The 17312-nt window shown below is 30.8% G+C and overlaps 2 protein-coding genes across 3 annotated transcripts in view; one reads left to right on the top strand and one right to left on the bottom strand.

Annotated features, from left to right (window-relative positions):
• Positions 1-17312, top strand: part of l(2)k14505 (ATP synthase mitochondrial F1 complex assembly factor 2 homolog l(2)k14505) — a 39088-nt gene that overhangs the window by 11323 nt on the left and 10453 nt on the right. The window lies entirely within an intron of this gene.
• On the bottom strand, positions 10404-12436 carry LOC136779737 (uncharacterized). The gene is given in 2 exon segments (XM_066737497.1): positions 10404-11386; positions 11389-12436. Coding segments are annotated over 2 exon segments (2031 nt in total).

Below are 17312 nucleotides of genomic sequence, written 5' to 3'. Positions count from 1 at the left end.
AATGTTCTCGCGTAAGGCGCTATTTTACAATACAAGCGTTGCTTCTTGTAATTTAAAAATATAGCTATTTAATGCCATTGCATACAGTGGGCCCAGCAAATTAAATTGTTATTTTAATTTTTTTTTTTTCGGTATTTTAACTTTTGCCACGGTAAAAATATATACCTACTTGCCTAATATTTGGATTTCACCAATTTTTTTAAATTGTATATATTATTTTACTATATTATTTATGCTGGACGACTTATGTACTTGCCGTCTTTTTTTTACAGGCAAAGTCTGTTTTTTGTGGGATTTCATAAAGTTTTTTAAGAATATATTAGTTCAAAGAAAATATTATTATTTTAATTACTCCGCAATATAAGAAAGGTGTCCAAATTTCTAATCATTCCAAATAGCGGCTCTTATCTAATCAAAGCATTAATTTAATAATGTGGCTTTTTAATAGGCATTTCTTTTGCTTTAGAAATAAAGGAGCTTTCCAAACTCTATAATTCCAAAGAGAAATACTCTTGTATAATCAAAACATTAATTTAATAACGTCATTTCCTAATATGTATTTAGAAAGATTTTTACTATTATTTGTTGTGTAAATAAAAAATTAATTAAAGTCACAAAGCTTCATTTTGAAAACTTTAAGTATTACTGTTTTAAATGTTTTAATATGTTGTACAATACTTGAATAGATAAACGTATTATCCGCAAACAGGGCTCTTAATTATTTTTGAGGAAGTGTAACAAAAAAAGATTGATATTATTATTTGTAATGAGAAACTTACATTATCTATTAATGGTCTTTCAATACCCTACTTAATCATTATTTAATCAATCTCGGGGAGAAAAGGAGCTGCAAGGACCTGAAATTGTATATTAGTGATAAAAATGGTGTCAATTTGTGATCTTTTTGGAAGGTCTGGGTTTAAAAAGGAAATTTGAGTTCTGGCAGTTTTTCTAGAAAAGTCATGGCATTTCATGATAGTTTTAGGTTTACTACACAGGAATATAACTGATAGAAATTCCCAAAAGCCATTAGATGATGGTGAATTAGTTTTAAATTTTCAATATTAATAACATTTTCAGATTTGTCATTGTACGATAAGGAACAAGAAGAATCTTTTAAACTGTCTCCTATATTTTGGAAATTTCTTAATCTTTACATAAAGTAAATGATAAGCACGTCAAATATTTTGAAGGGCAAATGGCCTACAAGGCTCTGAATGTACACATTATTGATGAAACTTTAGTTAATTTTCTAAATTTTGGAGAGTCTGGTCTTATACACGTAAAATTTGTATTGTACCCATTTTTGTGCAAAAATTAGAGCATTTAATTGTCCTTTTTATATTGCTCTATACTTGATTAAAGAATTTAAAAACTGCATAAGCTGGATAAGAAACCACAGAAATTCAGTTTGTTTTTTTCCTACAGACTTATGGCCTAATATCCAGCAGATTTTTTATATATTAAATATCGTATTCAACATGTCCTCTAAGAATCGATAAACTTATTATGCATTATTCGTAAAGAATTTGTATTTGCAACTCAAAGATGTTTCTACAGTTAACCCACTCAATACGTACGTTCAAAAATACATGTTTATTGCCTAAGCCAAACTGATGGTTAAATGTTTTTAAGATGGTGTGTGTGAAATGTGATCTTTGCAAAATTCGGTCAATTTCTAAACTATCAAATTTCGCTTTAATAACGGATAAAGACCTACCTCTACAAACTAAATTTCTTGTATTTAAACGTCTTACTACCTCTGCAATTTGATTTCCTCAGCTAATGAATTAGTGACACTATTATCTTTATTAATTGTTGTAAAAATTAAACTAGGTGTTCACTTGGCTTATTAACAGACTACAGTTCTATTACAAAACATTTATTTTCACATTAAAATACAGACTGTTCTATTTATTTTATAAGATCACAAGTGATTGGTTATTATTTAATAACAGAATATTGACACTAATTTTCTATAAGATCATACCTCCAATTTGGAAAGTTTTTCAGGAGACAATAATAATTTCATTTCACTCTGATTAGGAGCATGTAGATCAACATTTGTTTTTGATATTCTTTTATATTATAATTGAAAATTGAAGAATGATTGGCAAATATTAATCTAATTTTCTCCTATTGTAGTAATAGAAATGTTTTATTGTCATCTGAAAAATGTCCGAAAGGAGGATACAGTCTTTTGAAGATTTGGTATTGATAAGAGTTTAAAGAGAAGCAGAAATAAAACATTCATGTTATTAATAATTTGAATGCCTCAATGTATATCATATAATTTTTAATTACCTCATCAGCTTCTGTGAATTAATATACTCCTGACAATGACCTATGCACATTACTATGTTGAAAATAAACTTCTCACATTGGTAATGTTATTAACATTAATCGCAGTTAACCCTGTCAGCTCTGTCCTCAGTAATGAAAATAGAAATGATTTATTTTAATTGAATTTAAAAAAGAAATTCCATAAAGTATCACAAAGTATATAACCTCCTGTATTATAAAATACAATTTTTTGCTTATCTAATAATTGACGACTTCTTTTGTCATTATTGATTGAATTTATTTGTTATTTTGAAAAGTTAACGTATTCATTATCACAACACAATGAACAACCTCATTGCATTAAATACACATAACCTCACATTATACAGTTAACAGTAGTCATCGAATTAATTATATCGATTATATTGATTTATTTGACAATTGATAACTATAGTTTTGTCGTTGAGTATAGTTTGTTGGAAGGGGGCTGCGAAAATGACGTCATTTTCGTTAGCGGCCATCTTTAACCCGAGACATACATTCTTGCTGGAGAAGAAGATTATGAAGGAGGAAAATCTTAATTTGGCATATATCAAGAGACACGGTAGTGTCTCGACGGCAAGTACATGTCGCCAAGCGTGGCGCGCTAGAGGCATCCGCTCCCTTCTTTGTAGTCGATATAGATATATCGATAGTTAATTATCGATATATCTATTCCTAATGTAGCGCTATCTCGCTCAGAAGGAGGGAACCATAAGTATATCTTACAATATATGGATATCCAATTCAATGGCTTGCACCGGTTATAGTAATCGTCTTACGAAGTTGAAACTTAAGTATGTGAAAACTTGAAACTTAAGCTTTCATTTAAGACCAAAACCATATATAAATTATTATTTGGTCCGCAGTTATTTGATAATTAATGAAGCAGTGTTCGGCCAGCATTTTTTCCGTAAAACAATTGCTCGCTAAGCTCTTGAAGCAAATTCAGGTCAGTAAAAATTTTGGGTGCCAAACGGGTACCACTTTTAATTTTTTTATTTTGATTATTAATAGTACTAGATGTTCCAATTCAATCAATAAAAGTATAAATATGTGTTAATTGTACTAAAGCATTGCATTTATTTATTTGAAACCATAGAAAAGTTGTTAATCAAATGAAAGAAAAGTTAAACGTGGTTTCCCTTTTTAGCACCTATAATTTATACAGACTTGAATTTGCTTCAAGAGCTTAGCGAGCAAATATTTTACGGAAAAAATGTTGGCCGAACACTGCTTTATTAATTATCAAATAACTGCGGACCTAATAAGAATTTATAAACGTTTTTGGACTTGAATGAAAGCTAAAAATTCAAGGTTTCACCTACTTGAATTTCAAATGCCTCAGACAGTTAATGTAAGCGGTGCAAAGAATTGAAAATTGATATCCATAAATGTGGAGACGTAAAAAATGTTGTCATGTTCCTTTCCTTTAATACAGGCACCCATTAGATTTTTCTATGTCAAATTAATGCAGTAGGACGCGGAATTTAATAAGCATCACGACAATATCCTCAAATTTGTTCTACCTCTTAGGGTTGCCAAACTACACGTACATAAAGGAGAGCCTGTCTTTTTGATTATTTTACCAAGTGGTCTTAAACTATTGGCCTGCAGTGTAAGTCAAAAAAATGTATTAAATTATTTGAAGTTCGAAGAACAACATATATTTCTCTGATAATTATTTGCCGGCTTTGCAAATCGACAATAACTACTTTAACTCGTGTGATTGCCGCTCTCGCTACGCTCGTGCGACAAACTTTATCCCACAAAAAACAAGCTTCGCTTGTAAAAAAAAGCGTCAAATACATTAATCGTCTAGCATGAATAATATAATAAAATAAAATATTCGAATTAAAAAAATGAGTGAAATCCAAATATTAGGCAAGTATATATTTTTACTCTAGCAAAAGTTGAAATTTCTAAAAAAGAATAGTAATACAACAAAGTTACTTGCCAGGCCCGTTGTATGCAATGGCATTAAATAGCCACATTTTGACATTATGAGAAGCAACGCTTGTGTTGTAAGATATCCATTTAGATATGAACTTTATGGGCCCGGCAAGTAACTTTGTTGTATTACTATTATTTTTTAGAAATTTTAACTTTTGCTACAGTAAAAATATATACTTGTCCTAACATTTGGATTTCACTCATTTTTTTAATTCGAATATTTTATTTTATATTATTTATGCTAGACGATTAATGTACTTGCCGCCTTTTTTTACAAGCGAAGCTTGTTTTTTGTGGGATCTTATAACGTTTTGTAAGAATGTAGAAAATAAAAGTATATAATTGTTTTAATTAATAAAAGCTAAAGAAACATTTTCCAATGTCCATATTGTTACAAAATTTAAAATTTTAATTCAGACATTAACTTAATAATCTATTAAATAAAATACAAAATAATGCAATGATGAATTTGTATCATAATTACACTTTTGGAGAGTTCCCTCATAATATTCACTGACTATATTTGAATTATATTTCCAAGATTTTATGCCCAAAATAACCTGCAAGTTTTTCTTATAAAATGCTAATTAATACAAATTTGATGCATTTTGAAAAGAAATTAATATACAAGGCCCTGAATTCACATCATGATGTGAATTTAGTAATTTTTTTATATATTTTGAAGGGAAAATGGACCTTAAGGCTTTAAATGTTCATAACATTGATGAAAATGTAGTTACTTTTTGACATTTTTGCAGGGTCTGGTCTTACGCATAAAATTTGCATTCCACCAGATTTCATACAGAAATTAGAGTATTTTATTGTCGTTTTAAATTTGGTATACTTCAATACAGAATTTAATAATTGCACAAGCTAGATAAGAAATGAAAGAAATACATTACGTATTATGTCCATAGAAATTTATAGCCTAATATCTAGTAGATTTTTGCTAGTTATTAAATATTTTATTTAATATATTTTCTGAAATCTGTTAAACTTATTACATATTATTCGTTAAAATTTTTTAAAGTCAACTCAAAGATGCTTTTATTGTTACCTTATACACCATACATAATGCAAAAGCCATTTTTATTACTTTTTATCCAACTTGATAGTTAGTTCTGTTTAAGATGGTGTACAGTATGTGATATTTTCAAATATCCTATTAATTTCGCAACCATTTAATTTAATTTTGGTAATAGATGAACAGCTATTTCTACAGTTTATATTTTTTAATCTTCAATATTTTACTAGCTGTACCATTTAATTTTCTTGGCTTATGCGATATTACTGACACTATTATATATATTTATCATCTTTTGAAAATTATACGTAGAGTTAACTGTGCTTATTAATAGACTACAGTTCTTTTGCAAAAGACTTCTTTTCATGAAAATACAGACTCTACTATTTATTTTATAAAATCTGGAATGCTAGATTATTATTTATTAATAACATATTCATACTATTTTTCTGAAAGAACATATACCAAATTTATACAATATTTTGGAGACGATAATAATTTCTTTTTACTTTAATTAGAGAGGTGTAGAGGTAAATATTCTTTTATATTATCATTGAATATTATATAAAACGTTAAGCAAATATTCATCTACTTTTCTCTAATCGTATATAGTAATAAGAAAGTTTTATTGTCTCCAGGAAAATTGTTCAAATGTAGGATATAATCTTTAGGACATTTAGTATCCATATTAATTTAAAAAAAAGAAAAATTGAAACATGCATTTTGTTATTGATTTTAATGCCTTAAAGTATAGCATATATGATTTTCAAATACCTTAACAATTTCTACCTATTAATATAATCCTTATACTGATTGATGCACATTAATATTTAACGTAAACTTTTCATTATCAAAGTTATGAATATAAATCTCAGGTTATCCAATCAGTTCTATCCTCCGCAATGAAAAAGGGGCTGTTTTATTTTCATTTAATCTGAAAAAGAAACTTCACAAGGTACCACAAAGCTTACTGCATTCTATATTGTAAAATAGAATGTTATACTTATCTAATTATTGGTTCCTGTTATTATAATTAATTGGAAGTTTTTGTGGATTTGCTAAATTGACACTTTTAATCACAAACTAGCCTCACTGCGTCAGGTTAATTAGATACACACACAGTTGACAATACGTCAGATCAAAATTCGAGCGAGACAATACTAAATACAACCTCATTATCATTAAAGAGAGCAAAACTGTCATAGTCAAAAATTGGTTGGCAGCGCAGTAGTAGAAAAATGACGTCAAAGCGACTAACTTCAGGGCGAAGACATCCGCCGAGGATTGAAGGAGAAAAAGAAGAATCGTAATATTTCGGTATATATATATAGGCAACAGAGTACGAGATCTCTGGATTGCGTGAACCGTTTTTAATGTCCGAGGTCTCATTCGAAAGCTCTTCGAAGACCTTATTCAGATATGCTATGGTTAAATCGTGAAAATGCATAATTCACAGAGATACGTCGATTTAAAAATTGGGACGGCTAAACTTACTGTATAAGTTACACGGTAGCGCTCGACTATATACACGTGTACTTGCCGTCGAGACACTACCGTGTCTCTTGATACTCGTTAAAAAAACATGCTTCTCACACTAGTTGCAAAATATACTATGTTCAACCCAATTTCCAAAGATAATGTGTTAACAGAAATCCCGGCCCTATAGAAGTTAAACCACATATTCTCTATTAGATTATCAAAGATGTAGCATAGGATTTTTTTATTGGATACCGCGTTCATTTTTTATACATGGTTAAAACTCAAAATTTTCATCAAAATTAATTTTTTTTAAACTGCACTGTTATTTATACAATTCTTTAAATTTCTTAAAACCGGGACTCTACTATTTACTAGCGTCTATCCCTTTCCGTTAATATATGAAACGTTCTGCATTTGGAAGGGTTAATAAAAAATCAAACTTACAATTGAGCTTTATGTTCGAGGTAGGAAAGCCTTTCGGCATAAAACCTCTTCTCGTGTTCTTTATTCTATACAAGTATTCACATCAGCGTTCTTAGCTGAATTGAACTGCCGTCGTTTGCCTCTGACTCGTTCTAACACGCATCAAGGTGCCATTACACGGCGTGTGGCGTGACGCGCCACACACTGTGATAGTGCTCTGGCGTGCCACTTTTCACGCCGCTTGCCTATTTTCAATCCCATTTTCGAGTTTTGGAGCAGAATTTGAATGTGGCTTGACGCGCCACACGCCGTGAAAATGGTCCGGCGTGACATTCTACACGCCGCGTGTTGTTCCCATCGATAGGCGGTAAAGTTAGTCTACTTCAAAGGAAAGGAGGCCAAAGCGGGAATAGCTCTACTTCCCAAACAGAAATGGAAAAACGGGACAGTAATGGCAGAGTGTTGGCCCATATACGTTCATTAATGGCCGATTAAAGCAGCCATTAATGGCAGATTAATGGTTAATTGCTGGATGATAACATGGGTCCAGTAGTTGGAAAAAGCAATTACCCAATTGTTATAAAAACTATTGGACCATTAATGGAGCATATTTTGGATGACAAGCTGAGCCATGAATTGTTTGCAATAATAGGCTAATCATTTTAATCATTAATGGGCCATCAATGGGAAATATATGGTAAAATAAAATGGACCGTTAATCAGTTGCACGAATGGAATAAGCATTATAATAATTATTGGGCCTTTAATGGATTCAGTATATTTAATTAATGATAACATATTTATTGAATGGTTCTTTTTTGGAAGTTTATCTTAGAAACAGCTACAAATCTTTTTAATATTTATACAAATGAACAAACAGAACGCATTCTTTGAATAAACTCATGCGTCAAGGTCGTCGAGGTTATCAATAATTTGTTGCATTGTAGCTCTTAGTTTTCGGCCTCCTTTGCGGTCATGTGCAACAGCTATCCATCGCCCTACTTGTCCTGTTAGGTTTTTTAATGTCGGATCGTCTCCAAACTTTTCAGTTAAAATATCTGTAACAATAAAAATCAATAACTTAAAAATTAATAATTTAGATTTTGATTTGGATTCCCTTAATTTATCATCGGATTTGGTAAAAATTAAATTAAATTTTTAAATATTTTGACTATAAGCTTGGCAAATGAAGTAATGAATAAAGTAAAATCATATATTTAAATTTTAAATTTCATTTTATCAATTTCTTAAGATAATTGAAAGCCCGGAGTTTAGTTTAAACACAATAAATAAATAGAACCTGATCCTATACGTACTTTTTAAACATAAGAATATCTGCGTCGAACTAAAATTTCGTTTGCCGGCTCCTCGTATTAGTTTACCAGTTGCAGAATAAAGCAATTTCACTTCTTTCGTAATAGTAACAACCAATATCTTGCGTATACAATCCCTGATAGTAGTACAGCCTAATATTGTGATACGGAAGAAAGCCATCTGAAAACCAATATTTAAGTTATTTTTACATTGTCAACGTTTATCTGTCTTTTTCGTTCTTTTCATCTTTGATTACTTACCAAGGATTCTTTCATAGATGATGAGTTCTCCAAATTGCTTTCCACTTTTAAAAACTCATCCAAGGAGCTGATCGGTAAATTAAAGCCCAACTGTTCTCTGATTTGATGTGCATTTTGATGCGGTACTACTGCTGTTGTACTATTTGCAATAATACAATTCTTAATTTCTTCCATCTTGTTCTTGATGTCATACTGCAGACTTCTTTTGCAAGATTCTACAGCTTTTATAATCATTGTCGTCTGTTTGGCGAACTTTTCATCTATGAGCTCCTTGTAAGAACCTGTAAAGAAGATACATTATTACATATATTACACGCTTACATAATATGAATAGGTTAGAAAATTGATTTAGATTAATCTGAAAATTACTCACATTCAAATTGCACTGTTTCTTGAGGTCTCTGAGTTGCTTCAATAATGCTGGAACTGAAACTCCCTGAAAAGTTAGGTTAATTACTTGAAACATATGTATTCAAAAAATTAGAAATAGTATCAACATTTTTAAATAGTAAAATAAAATGAATGTTGCCAAAACGTACTGCACTACTGTTATATTGTTAAAATTTATATCAATTTTTAAAATTCAAGATAAAAAATAATTTAATAGGTGAAATATTTGCATGATTTCCATAAAACTTAAAATTACCTTCATTTATATTTTCCATTAAATCACAACTTATCGTTCTCCCTTTTTGTAAGAAGCTCATTGTTGGTATATTCTTCAATTCTGCAGCTATAGCAGCATCTTTTAACACTGTAGGAGAGGTATTGGCAGGGTCCTCATTTTCAGTACTTAAAATTTCTGTAGTCGTAAATGACCTTTTGAGTCTTCGACAACCCTGTTTATATGATTCTGAAAAAATATATAAATTATTGTATAGGTTAGAGAATATTCTTTTTGTAGCTATTTGATAACCGCTTTTTGTATAAAAGTTAAATATTAATACAAATATAATGATTTGCTTTAACTTACTTGCAGTTGCTAATATTTCAATAGGGTATACTTTCCAATCTAAATCTGCATCTAATGATTGCTTTATATATGATGCCAATTTGGTATAATCTTCTTTTTGTGGGTATTTACAGAAAAATGAATCATTTTCTTCTACAATCCATTTCGATGGGACAAGCTCCACGATGTCTTGGCCGGTTTTAGATTTCGGCAAAAATAAAATTACAGAATAATTTTTACCACCCATTATAGATAAATTAAAAAATGAATTTTTTTAAAACTCTGTAATGGGTAATAAAGATGTTGGATCGGTACGGTTGTTATATTACTTAAAAATCTTTTGATGATTGTAACACACACACACACACACACACACACACACACACACACTATATGGTGAAGTCAGTGAAGCCACGAAATAAACAAGAACCACATATACGCATGTACAGATCTGAACTTCTTTTTTTATTTTTAGTTACATTGCCCAATGTTATGGCCGTAAGTGCACGAACTATATTATTTTTGTCACATAGTTTAACATATAGTACTGCCCTGCGGAAAATTTGATCGTCGTCTTTTTCTGCTATAGAATAGTATAAGATTTTCACAGAGCATGTAGTATATTGATTTATTCTGTTACTAAGTTTATTAATGAAGTAGTGAAATTGCATGTATTTCAATCATTTATCAATACACACTTGCATTTAATTTCTTGAATAGGTACAAGGTACTCTACTTCCGAAAAACGGCTGCCACTAATCACACCAACATCAATGGAAGAAGTTGGGTACTTAAATAAGTCACGTTGGTCTATCATTTCACATGCCAAAAAAAAGAAATCACTATCCTTTGTCGAGATCTTCCCATTTGCTTCTTTTTTAAATAATTGTTTTATTTTAGTTATTTTTCCGTGTTTCAGTAGTACTACATTATTTGGGGAGCTAGATGTAAGCTTGTAACCATTAACGGTAATGGAAGATATATAATAATAATTATTTCCATTATATGTATAAAGACTCTTTGCGTTGTCTAAAATATATTTATCTATATTCCTTTTTTTAACCATTTTACATCCTTGTCCTCTTTCAATTTCGTCCAATCTGTTTATTATCTGTGTTAATGGTTTGAACGGAGACTTTACAAGTTTTTTAAAAACACCAATATAATTTTCTCCCCAAAATGCCGATAAATTACTTAAGCTGGTTTGGAAGTTCTCAGCGTCATCAGTAACATGAATCAGATAATGCATACTTAGTACTTGTGATTGAGGTCCATATAATGATGGCAATAAATAAAAGAATTTTTCTAATAAATTTCGTGCATAAGAGCTATGTGATTTAATTAAATCACTGCTGTGTAAAATACGGCATGCAACAAAAAATAATAAAAAGTGTTTATAATAATTACTTGATAATAAATCCTTTAAAATTATCGGACCGCAGTATAAAAGAAAAAATCTGAACTGGGTTGCTTTCCATCGAGATACTCGGCATATGTCAAAACATTTTCTTTGAAATTCCGATGGAACGTCACGGGACAATGCAATTAGTTTTTTCCCCATTAGAATAACTTTCGACCTTTTCAAGCGTGCAACATTGGTTCTTTGTACCCATTTTTCAAGCAATGATTTCATAGCACACAGGAAAAAAAGATGCATAGATCTATAACCACAGATTTTACAGGATCAAATTTGTTTAGCTCTATTAAAGGAGACTGTATATTTTCTTTATGATGTTGTAGCTGTTGCTTGTTCTTAAACGACATTTTTGTACGTTTTTGGCAGGTCATCGATGGATATATCCTTTTTTTATTCCTACCTTCTCCAACAGTTAAGCCTTTAATTTCGCATCTTTCACATGCATAAAAAGATCCTGGAGGTTTGATGCATTTGATGAAAGCTCGTGCTGGAGAATCAGCTATTATAGCTAATAGTTTAAAACCAATATTTTTCCCGTTAATGTTAAGGCCATTTGTGGTTAGGTTATTTATTTCTTTAATAAAATCATAGAGATAATGTCTTATATTGGCTGGTTTAGAATCTCCACAATAAATTGCACAAAGAAAAGGTTTGGTGATGTAATTTGAATCAAATATACTTATAATTATTGGCCAAGTTTCCACTTTAGAATTATGATATATTTGGTTACCGTCAATGTGTACAAGAACTTTTAATTCTGTTTGATCATAATTGGTAGGAATTATAGCGTTTAGCTTCTTCTCTATGCCCAAATAAACATATTCACCTTCAGTGTTTAGGTTACTTTTCATAGGTTCCAAAATCCGGTGGTGAACTGTACCTAATAAAGTACGTGCATCTTTCGGTAATGTTGCATGTCCTTCCTCTCGAAGTATCAATAATAATTGCGTAACAGTATTTAAGCATAATGTAGATTGATTTTGCAAAACCCATTGACGGAGTTTTTCATTAATGCTTATCTTTTCAATATCTTCTTCCAATATTGAACTTTCGGATGTAGAATAGTTTAAGACTGGAATATTAGAAGAGACAGATAAATTATCATCACTAGGCATCAAGGGTCCTTGTTCAATGTCCAAGTTTAAATCTAACTCTTCTTGCTGTTGAATAGCATCATTTTCTTCTCTTTCAAAAATATTCATATTATGTTCTTCATTAATCGATCGTTCACTATCGTCTTTGGTATTTTTTAATTCGCGATGTTTTTTAAGTCTTTTATAATTTTGGGACATAATGATAAATTAAATATAGAACCGTTTAATAGCATATGTGTCTTGTGCCAGCAGTACAACTGACTCCCAAGTACCAACTACCAAGTGCCAGTCAGAAAACTGTTCAATCTTAATGTCAATTCATGATCGAATTGATATCGATACTGTCATATTGATATCAATTCGATAACTACTTGATATGAATACTGAACAGTTTTCTCACTGAATAATGGACACAGAAAAGAAAAAAAAGGTTTAAATCTTTGTAGGTTAGAGATTTAACTCCTAAAAAAAAAAGTTGAAATTTTTTAGATCTATGCTACAGATGCGTGTATACAATGTTATGTATATATACTTTATACTTTATAAAGGACCATTTAGCCGTCAGAAGAGAAGACTATCTGGATATGCTTAAACGATATAACTTACAGCATATTACACTTAATTTTGAAGTTTCCCCCCAAAACTATAATTACATATATCATAAATCAAATAGTTCCCATTGATCAGCTGATTATCGGTTAATAATAAACGGTTAACGTACAATTTTAATTCACCGACCAGTTTTGCCTATTAATTCGTCAATGTCTGGGAAAACATTGGCGCCATAATTGCATTTCTTTTACATTTTTTAATTCATTTTTAAACGGGCATTTCAAATTACCTATTGATTTATATTGTTTATAAATAATCAAAATATATTGAAAGTTTATAAAGATTTAAATAAACCGTTAATGTGAAATAACTGTTTCAGATTAATTAAAAATTTTAAGGTTAAGTGAAATATTTTCGGCCAGCGCTTTAGCAAACATTGGACAATTAATGAATAAATCGTTAGCCGATTGATAAAAATTGTTACTTGGCCATTTATTGTTAGCCGATAATCAACCTATTAATGGTAACTGTTTATTGTTCGTCATATATGGGCCAATGATTGGCCACGTTTCCATGGCTGGTGATTCCTGCTTGGGTTATCAAGCTGAAACTAGCAGACCAAACAGCGACAGGATGGGAACCACTGCCATATCAAAATGTCAATAATTTCAGGAAATTGATATATTTTCAAACGGAAAACACTGGGGTCTCATTAAATATGTATTGTTGCAATTAAAAATTGCCCAAGTAAACTAATTATCATCATGATCAATAGGAAAAAGACGCGATTTTTGGCCTTTCCAATGTTGATTTCCGATTTTCTCAATCCAGTGTCTAGGCCATTTTTTCAAATCTCTAAATGGTAGCGTATTGCAAAATTGTTTATGTCAAAACTTCAAGTAGCTGCCAATTTTTTCCTGGCGGTCATAAATTAATGAAACCAATTGCAATCGATTGGTATTAACGTTATTAATCAACAGTAAAAAGGGCATATTTTTAAATAATAAAAAAAACTTTTTTTAACTGAAAAAACCCGTGGCTACGGTCTGCATTTGAGTAAATATTGAATTTTAACGATTGCAATAAAATCTATTGCATTGTTTATAAAAAACCATGAATTTTAAAAGAAAAATCATGACGATCGGACCAATAGCAGCCGAGATCATTAACTTTTAATGAATCAATTATTACGTAAAAGCTATTTGACTTCTGAACGTGAAATTTGGCACAGTTGTAGTAAACATATCACTCTATCACTTAAATTTTGTTCTGCATCTTCGGACAATTTGATATGGTTTGAGACTAAAAAGAATCTGTTGAAAATTGCGCGCCCGGCGTTGGCAATCTGCTCGCTGCGTAGCGCGGTGTTGGGGGTAGTGGATCGGCAGTGCAAAGAGGCGCGCTGGAGACAGATAATACTCTTAATTGTAAAAATAATTTCTAGACAACCAAAGGTCGTACGATTTTCTTTATGCCATAGATTTTCTATAGTTTTTGCATTTTTACATAGTGTCTGCCTAAATGGACTTGCCAGTAAAACTAGTCAATTGCTAGACCAGATTCAAGTTTATAGTGACTAGAAGTTGATAAGGTTACCAAATGAAATATTTTACAATTCAGCAAGCAAATCGTAATAAACTTTAAAAGAGAAAAGCATAAGTATTTACTAAGTTATCTGAAATGTTCTCGTACCTAAGAACGTGCAAAGAATATGAATAATAATCTACAGCATTAACAAAAAATTATTCTTAATTTTGTAGCTTATCCTTTCATAAAATGAAAAAAATTTCATTTATTCTTAAAGGAATCCTTCAGGCTCTCCACTTATTAGGCCGAAATTTCGAAATAAAACTGTGGCTTTACTTGAAAACCAAATTTCAAATCATTTTGCTCTTCCAATGACGCAGCGAACTCCTCTATCTGATAAAACAGTGGGATTCAAAATCAAGAAAAAATACAATTTCTTATAATGGCTTTGTGAATATAATACTTATTTCTTGACTACCTTAGAGCAGTTCAGAAGTCGCATTACCGAAAAGATAAAACGATTTAGAAATTACTCTAACAATAACGCCGTATTATTTTCCAGACTTTTTAACTAAATGGGTGCTATCGAAGGTCCTTTTAAAAATAGCCAGAAAATAAATTTCATTAGCACCAGGATCAGGAATGTAAGACATTAGGAGGTAATATTATTAATGGGCGTAGTTGCGTGAATGTGTGTATATGCGTGTACGACAATACGGATTGACAGAGAAGTACAAACTTCTTTTGTTTTTTGAAGGGGAACTGTCAATGAAAGTGAGAGTAAAGTAATTTTTCCATTGAATCAAAACCCCCTGATTCATCGATTTAAAATTGATTTATCTCAGCAATGATCCTTTTCCGGACCTTATAGTATAACACTTTTCTACTTAGTTTGGTCCCAAGAATATGTGGTTACAATTAAAAATATCATTTCTGTTATACCCTGTATAGTTATACATTTTCCTTGACTGTCATATTATGTTTGTTTACAGCAATTGTACTCTCTAAATGTAATAATAAAGTACCCAGCTAGAGCAAAATGAGCTTCATTTTATGGGAAGAAAATTGTTCTCTTCTCTTTTTTAATTACTTAATTATTTTTAGAAAATGTTTTATAATTCTGAAAGAGAATAGGCAAAATACATTTTTGTTTTGATAAAATGGAACCTCATTTATACTAGCTGGGTATTTTATTAAACTTAAAGAATATATCTGCTGTATGTCAACACAATATGATAATCTAAGAAAGTATTTAACTGTGTATATAGATATAACGAAAAGAGTTAAAAAAATGAAATATGTTACCGATTAATTATGTTGATAGTATACATATGTACCAATACACATTCTTTGGTTTGTTGCTATGCAGCTGCTTTTATTCTGCTATACGTCATTTTCTTTGCACAAGTTTCTCCGAAATTTGCAAAGCACGGTCCCTTAAAAACAAGAAAAATGTTTTCCAAATTTAATACTACAGAGCTAGCCATTATTGCTATAGCATTGAGTGAAGAAGAAAAAGAGAATGAAAACTATACTCGTAAACTTAACAAAAAATTGTGGACAGAGAGCATTTGGAAAACTAGGTTCACTGAAGGAGAATTTCATACATTATTTCCTCATTTTGAATAACGAGAGAAGATTTTACGAGTATTTTAGATTGATAAAGTCTACATTCTATATTTTATTGAGCAAATTGCAAAATAGATTAAAGAATAATGATACATTTTGGAGCCTAGCAATTCCTCCGCAAGAACTGCTAGCAGTGTGTTTACGGCTAGTTTTTAATTTTTAATTATTCTTTTTCTTAATAATTCAAGTAATGATTTTATGAGAAATAATTTCCAACTTTACAGATTAATAAATAAAACTTATTTTAATATTTTAATAGAAAGTTATGTGCATAATTTGTAACTATTTTTTATAATAACATCGAGCTTTCAAATAATACTAGTACAGATCTTCAGTATGATTTTGATCTCTTCTATCTCTCACTCGATTTTGATCGTTTAATATTCTTGATTCTTTCCCTTGTGAATATACAATTTTTTTTATTTGTAATATTGTTATTGGATTTTTCTAATGTATTCCCTAATTCATAGAATACTAGGTGACTGTTGGCATCATATTTGTAAGGTGATGCATAGGGTGTTGCGGCTGATACTAACGTTGTTAATTTTGGTGAGAGTGGAGGCTGTAGAGGGGAATGAACTAATGGTTCTTGAAGGTCCATTAGATGTTTTAGTTCATATTCCTGAACTAATGAGAAAATCTGGCTTTTAGCTTTTTTGAGAAGCACAGGGTTAAGGGACTTCAGAACAGGAGCTATACCAGCCAGAAAAGCATCAACAGAATGCTTTTCTATTTCCTAGGTAACTTTCCTTAATTTCTGATTTTATTTGTCAGCTTCCTCCTCGGCTAAAATAAACGCCATTAATTGACTGGAAACTGATTCTTGAGAATTTTGTTTTTGCTAGGCATTTCGTTTCAATCCAGGCCTAACAAACTTCTCACTATTAATTGACATTCTAGTAGTACTCATCTCTTCCTGACTATTTAGGTATGTCTGCGTTCGAGGCTCCCTTAGTTCTCCACTTAGTTCTACAGGTTCTGGATCTTCGACTAAGCCTTCTTCGAAAGCGCTATCAATAGGCTCTACATTACTCTCTTCCACCTCATAATCTTCAATAAATAGTACATTAGAAATTGTTTCACTTTCGGCAAAATGGGGTACCAAGAACTCCAAAATATTTTCATATTTATATATTTTCGCTGAGATATAGCTGCTTATCCAGATACTGTCTTCCTTTTTTGAAGGGTTCTTCTAAGTTGATCACGGATTGAGTTCCACTTTCTCTTACATGCTTCTGTTCCACCTTAAAACGAAAAATTGTATAAAATTATAATCATTATAAATTGTTAAAAATGTATTTTCCTTTTTAGGTTTATGGCTACGGGTGATTCGTTTAAAACCATTTCTTTAAGTTACCGAATGGGA

This window comes from Prorops nasuta, unplaced genomic scaffold (genome assembly GCF_024137725.1).
Source record: "Prorops nasuta isolate Cenicafe-Biocafe unplaced genomic scaffold, Cenicafe_Pnas_1.2 PNAS00017, whole genome shotgun sequence".
NCBI classification, from domain to species: Eukaryota; Metazoa; Arthropoda; class Insecta; order Hymenoptera; family Bethylidae; genus Prorops; species Prorops nasuta.
The sequence above is the reverse complement of the archived record's forward strand: the minus strand, read 5'-3'. Positions and strand labels throughout refer to the sequence as shown.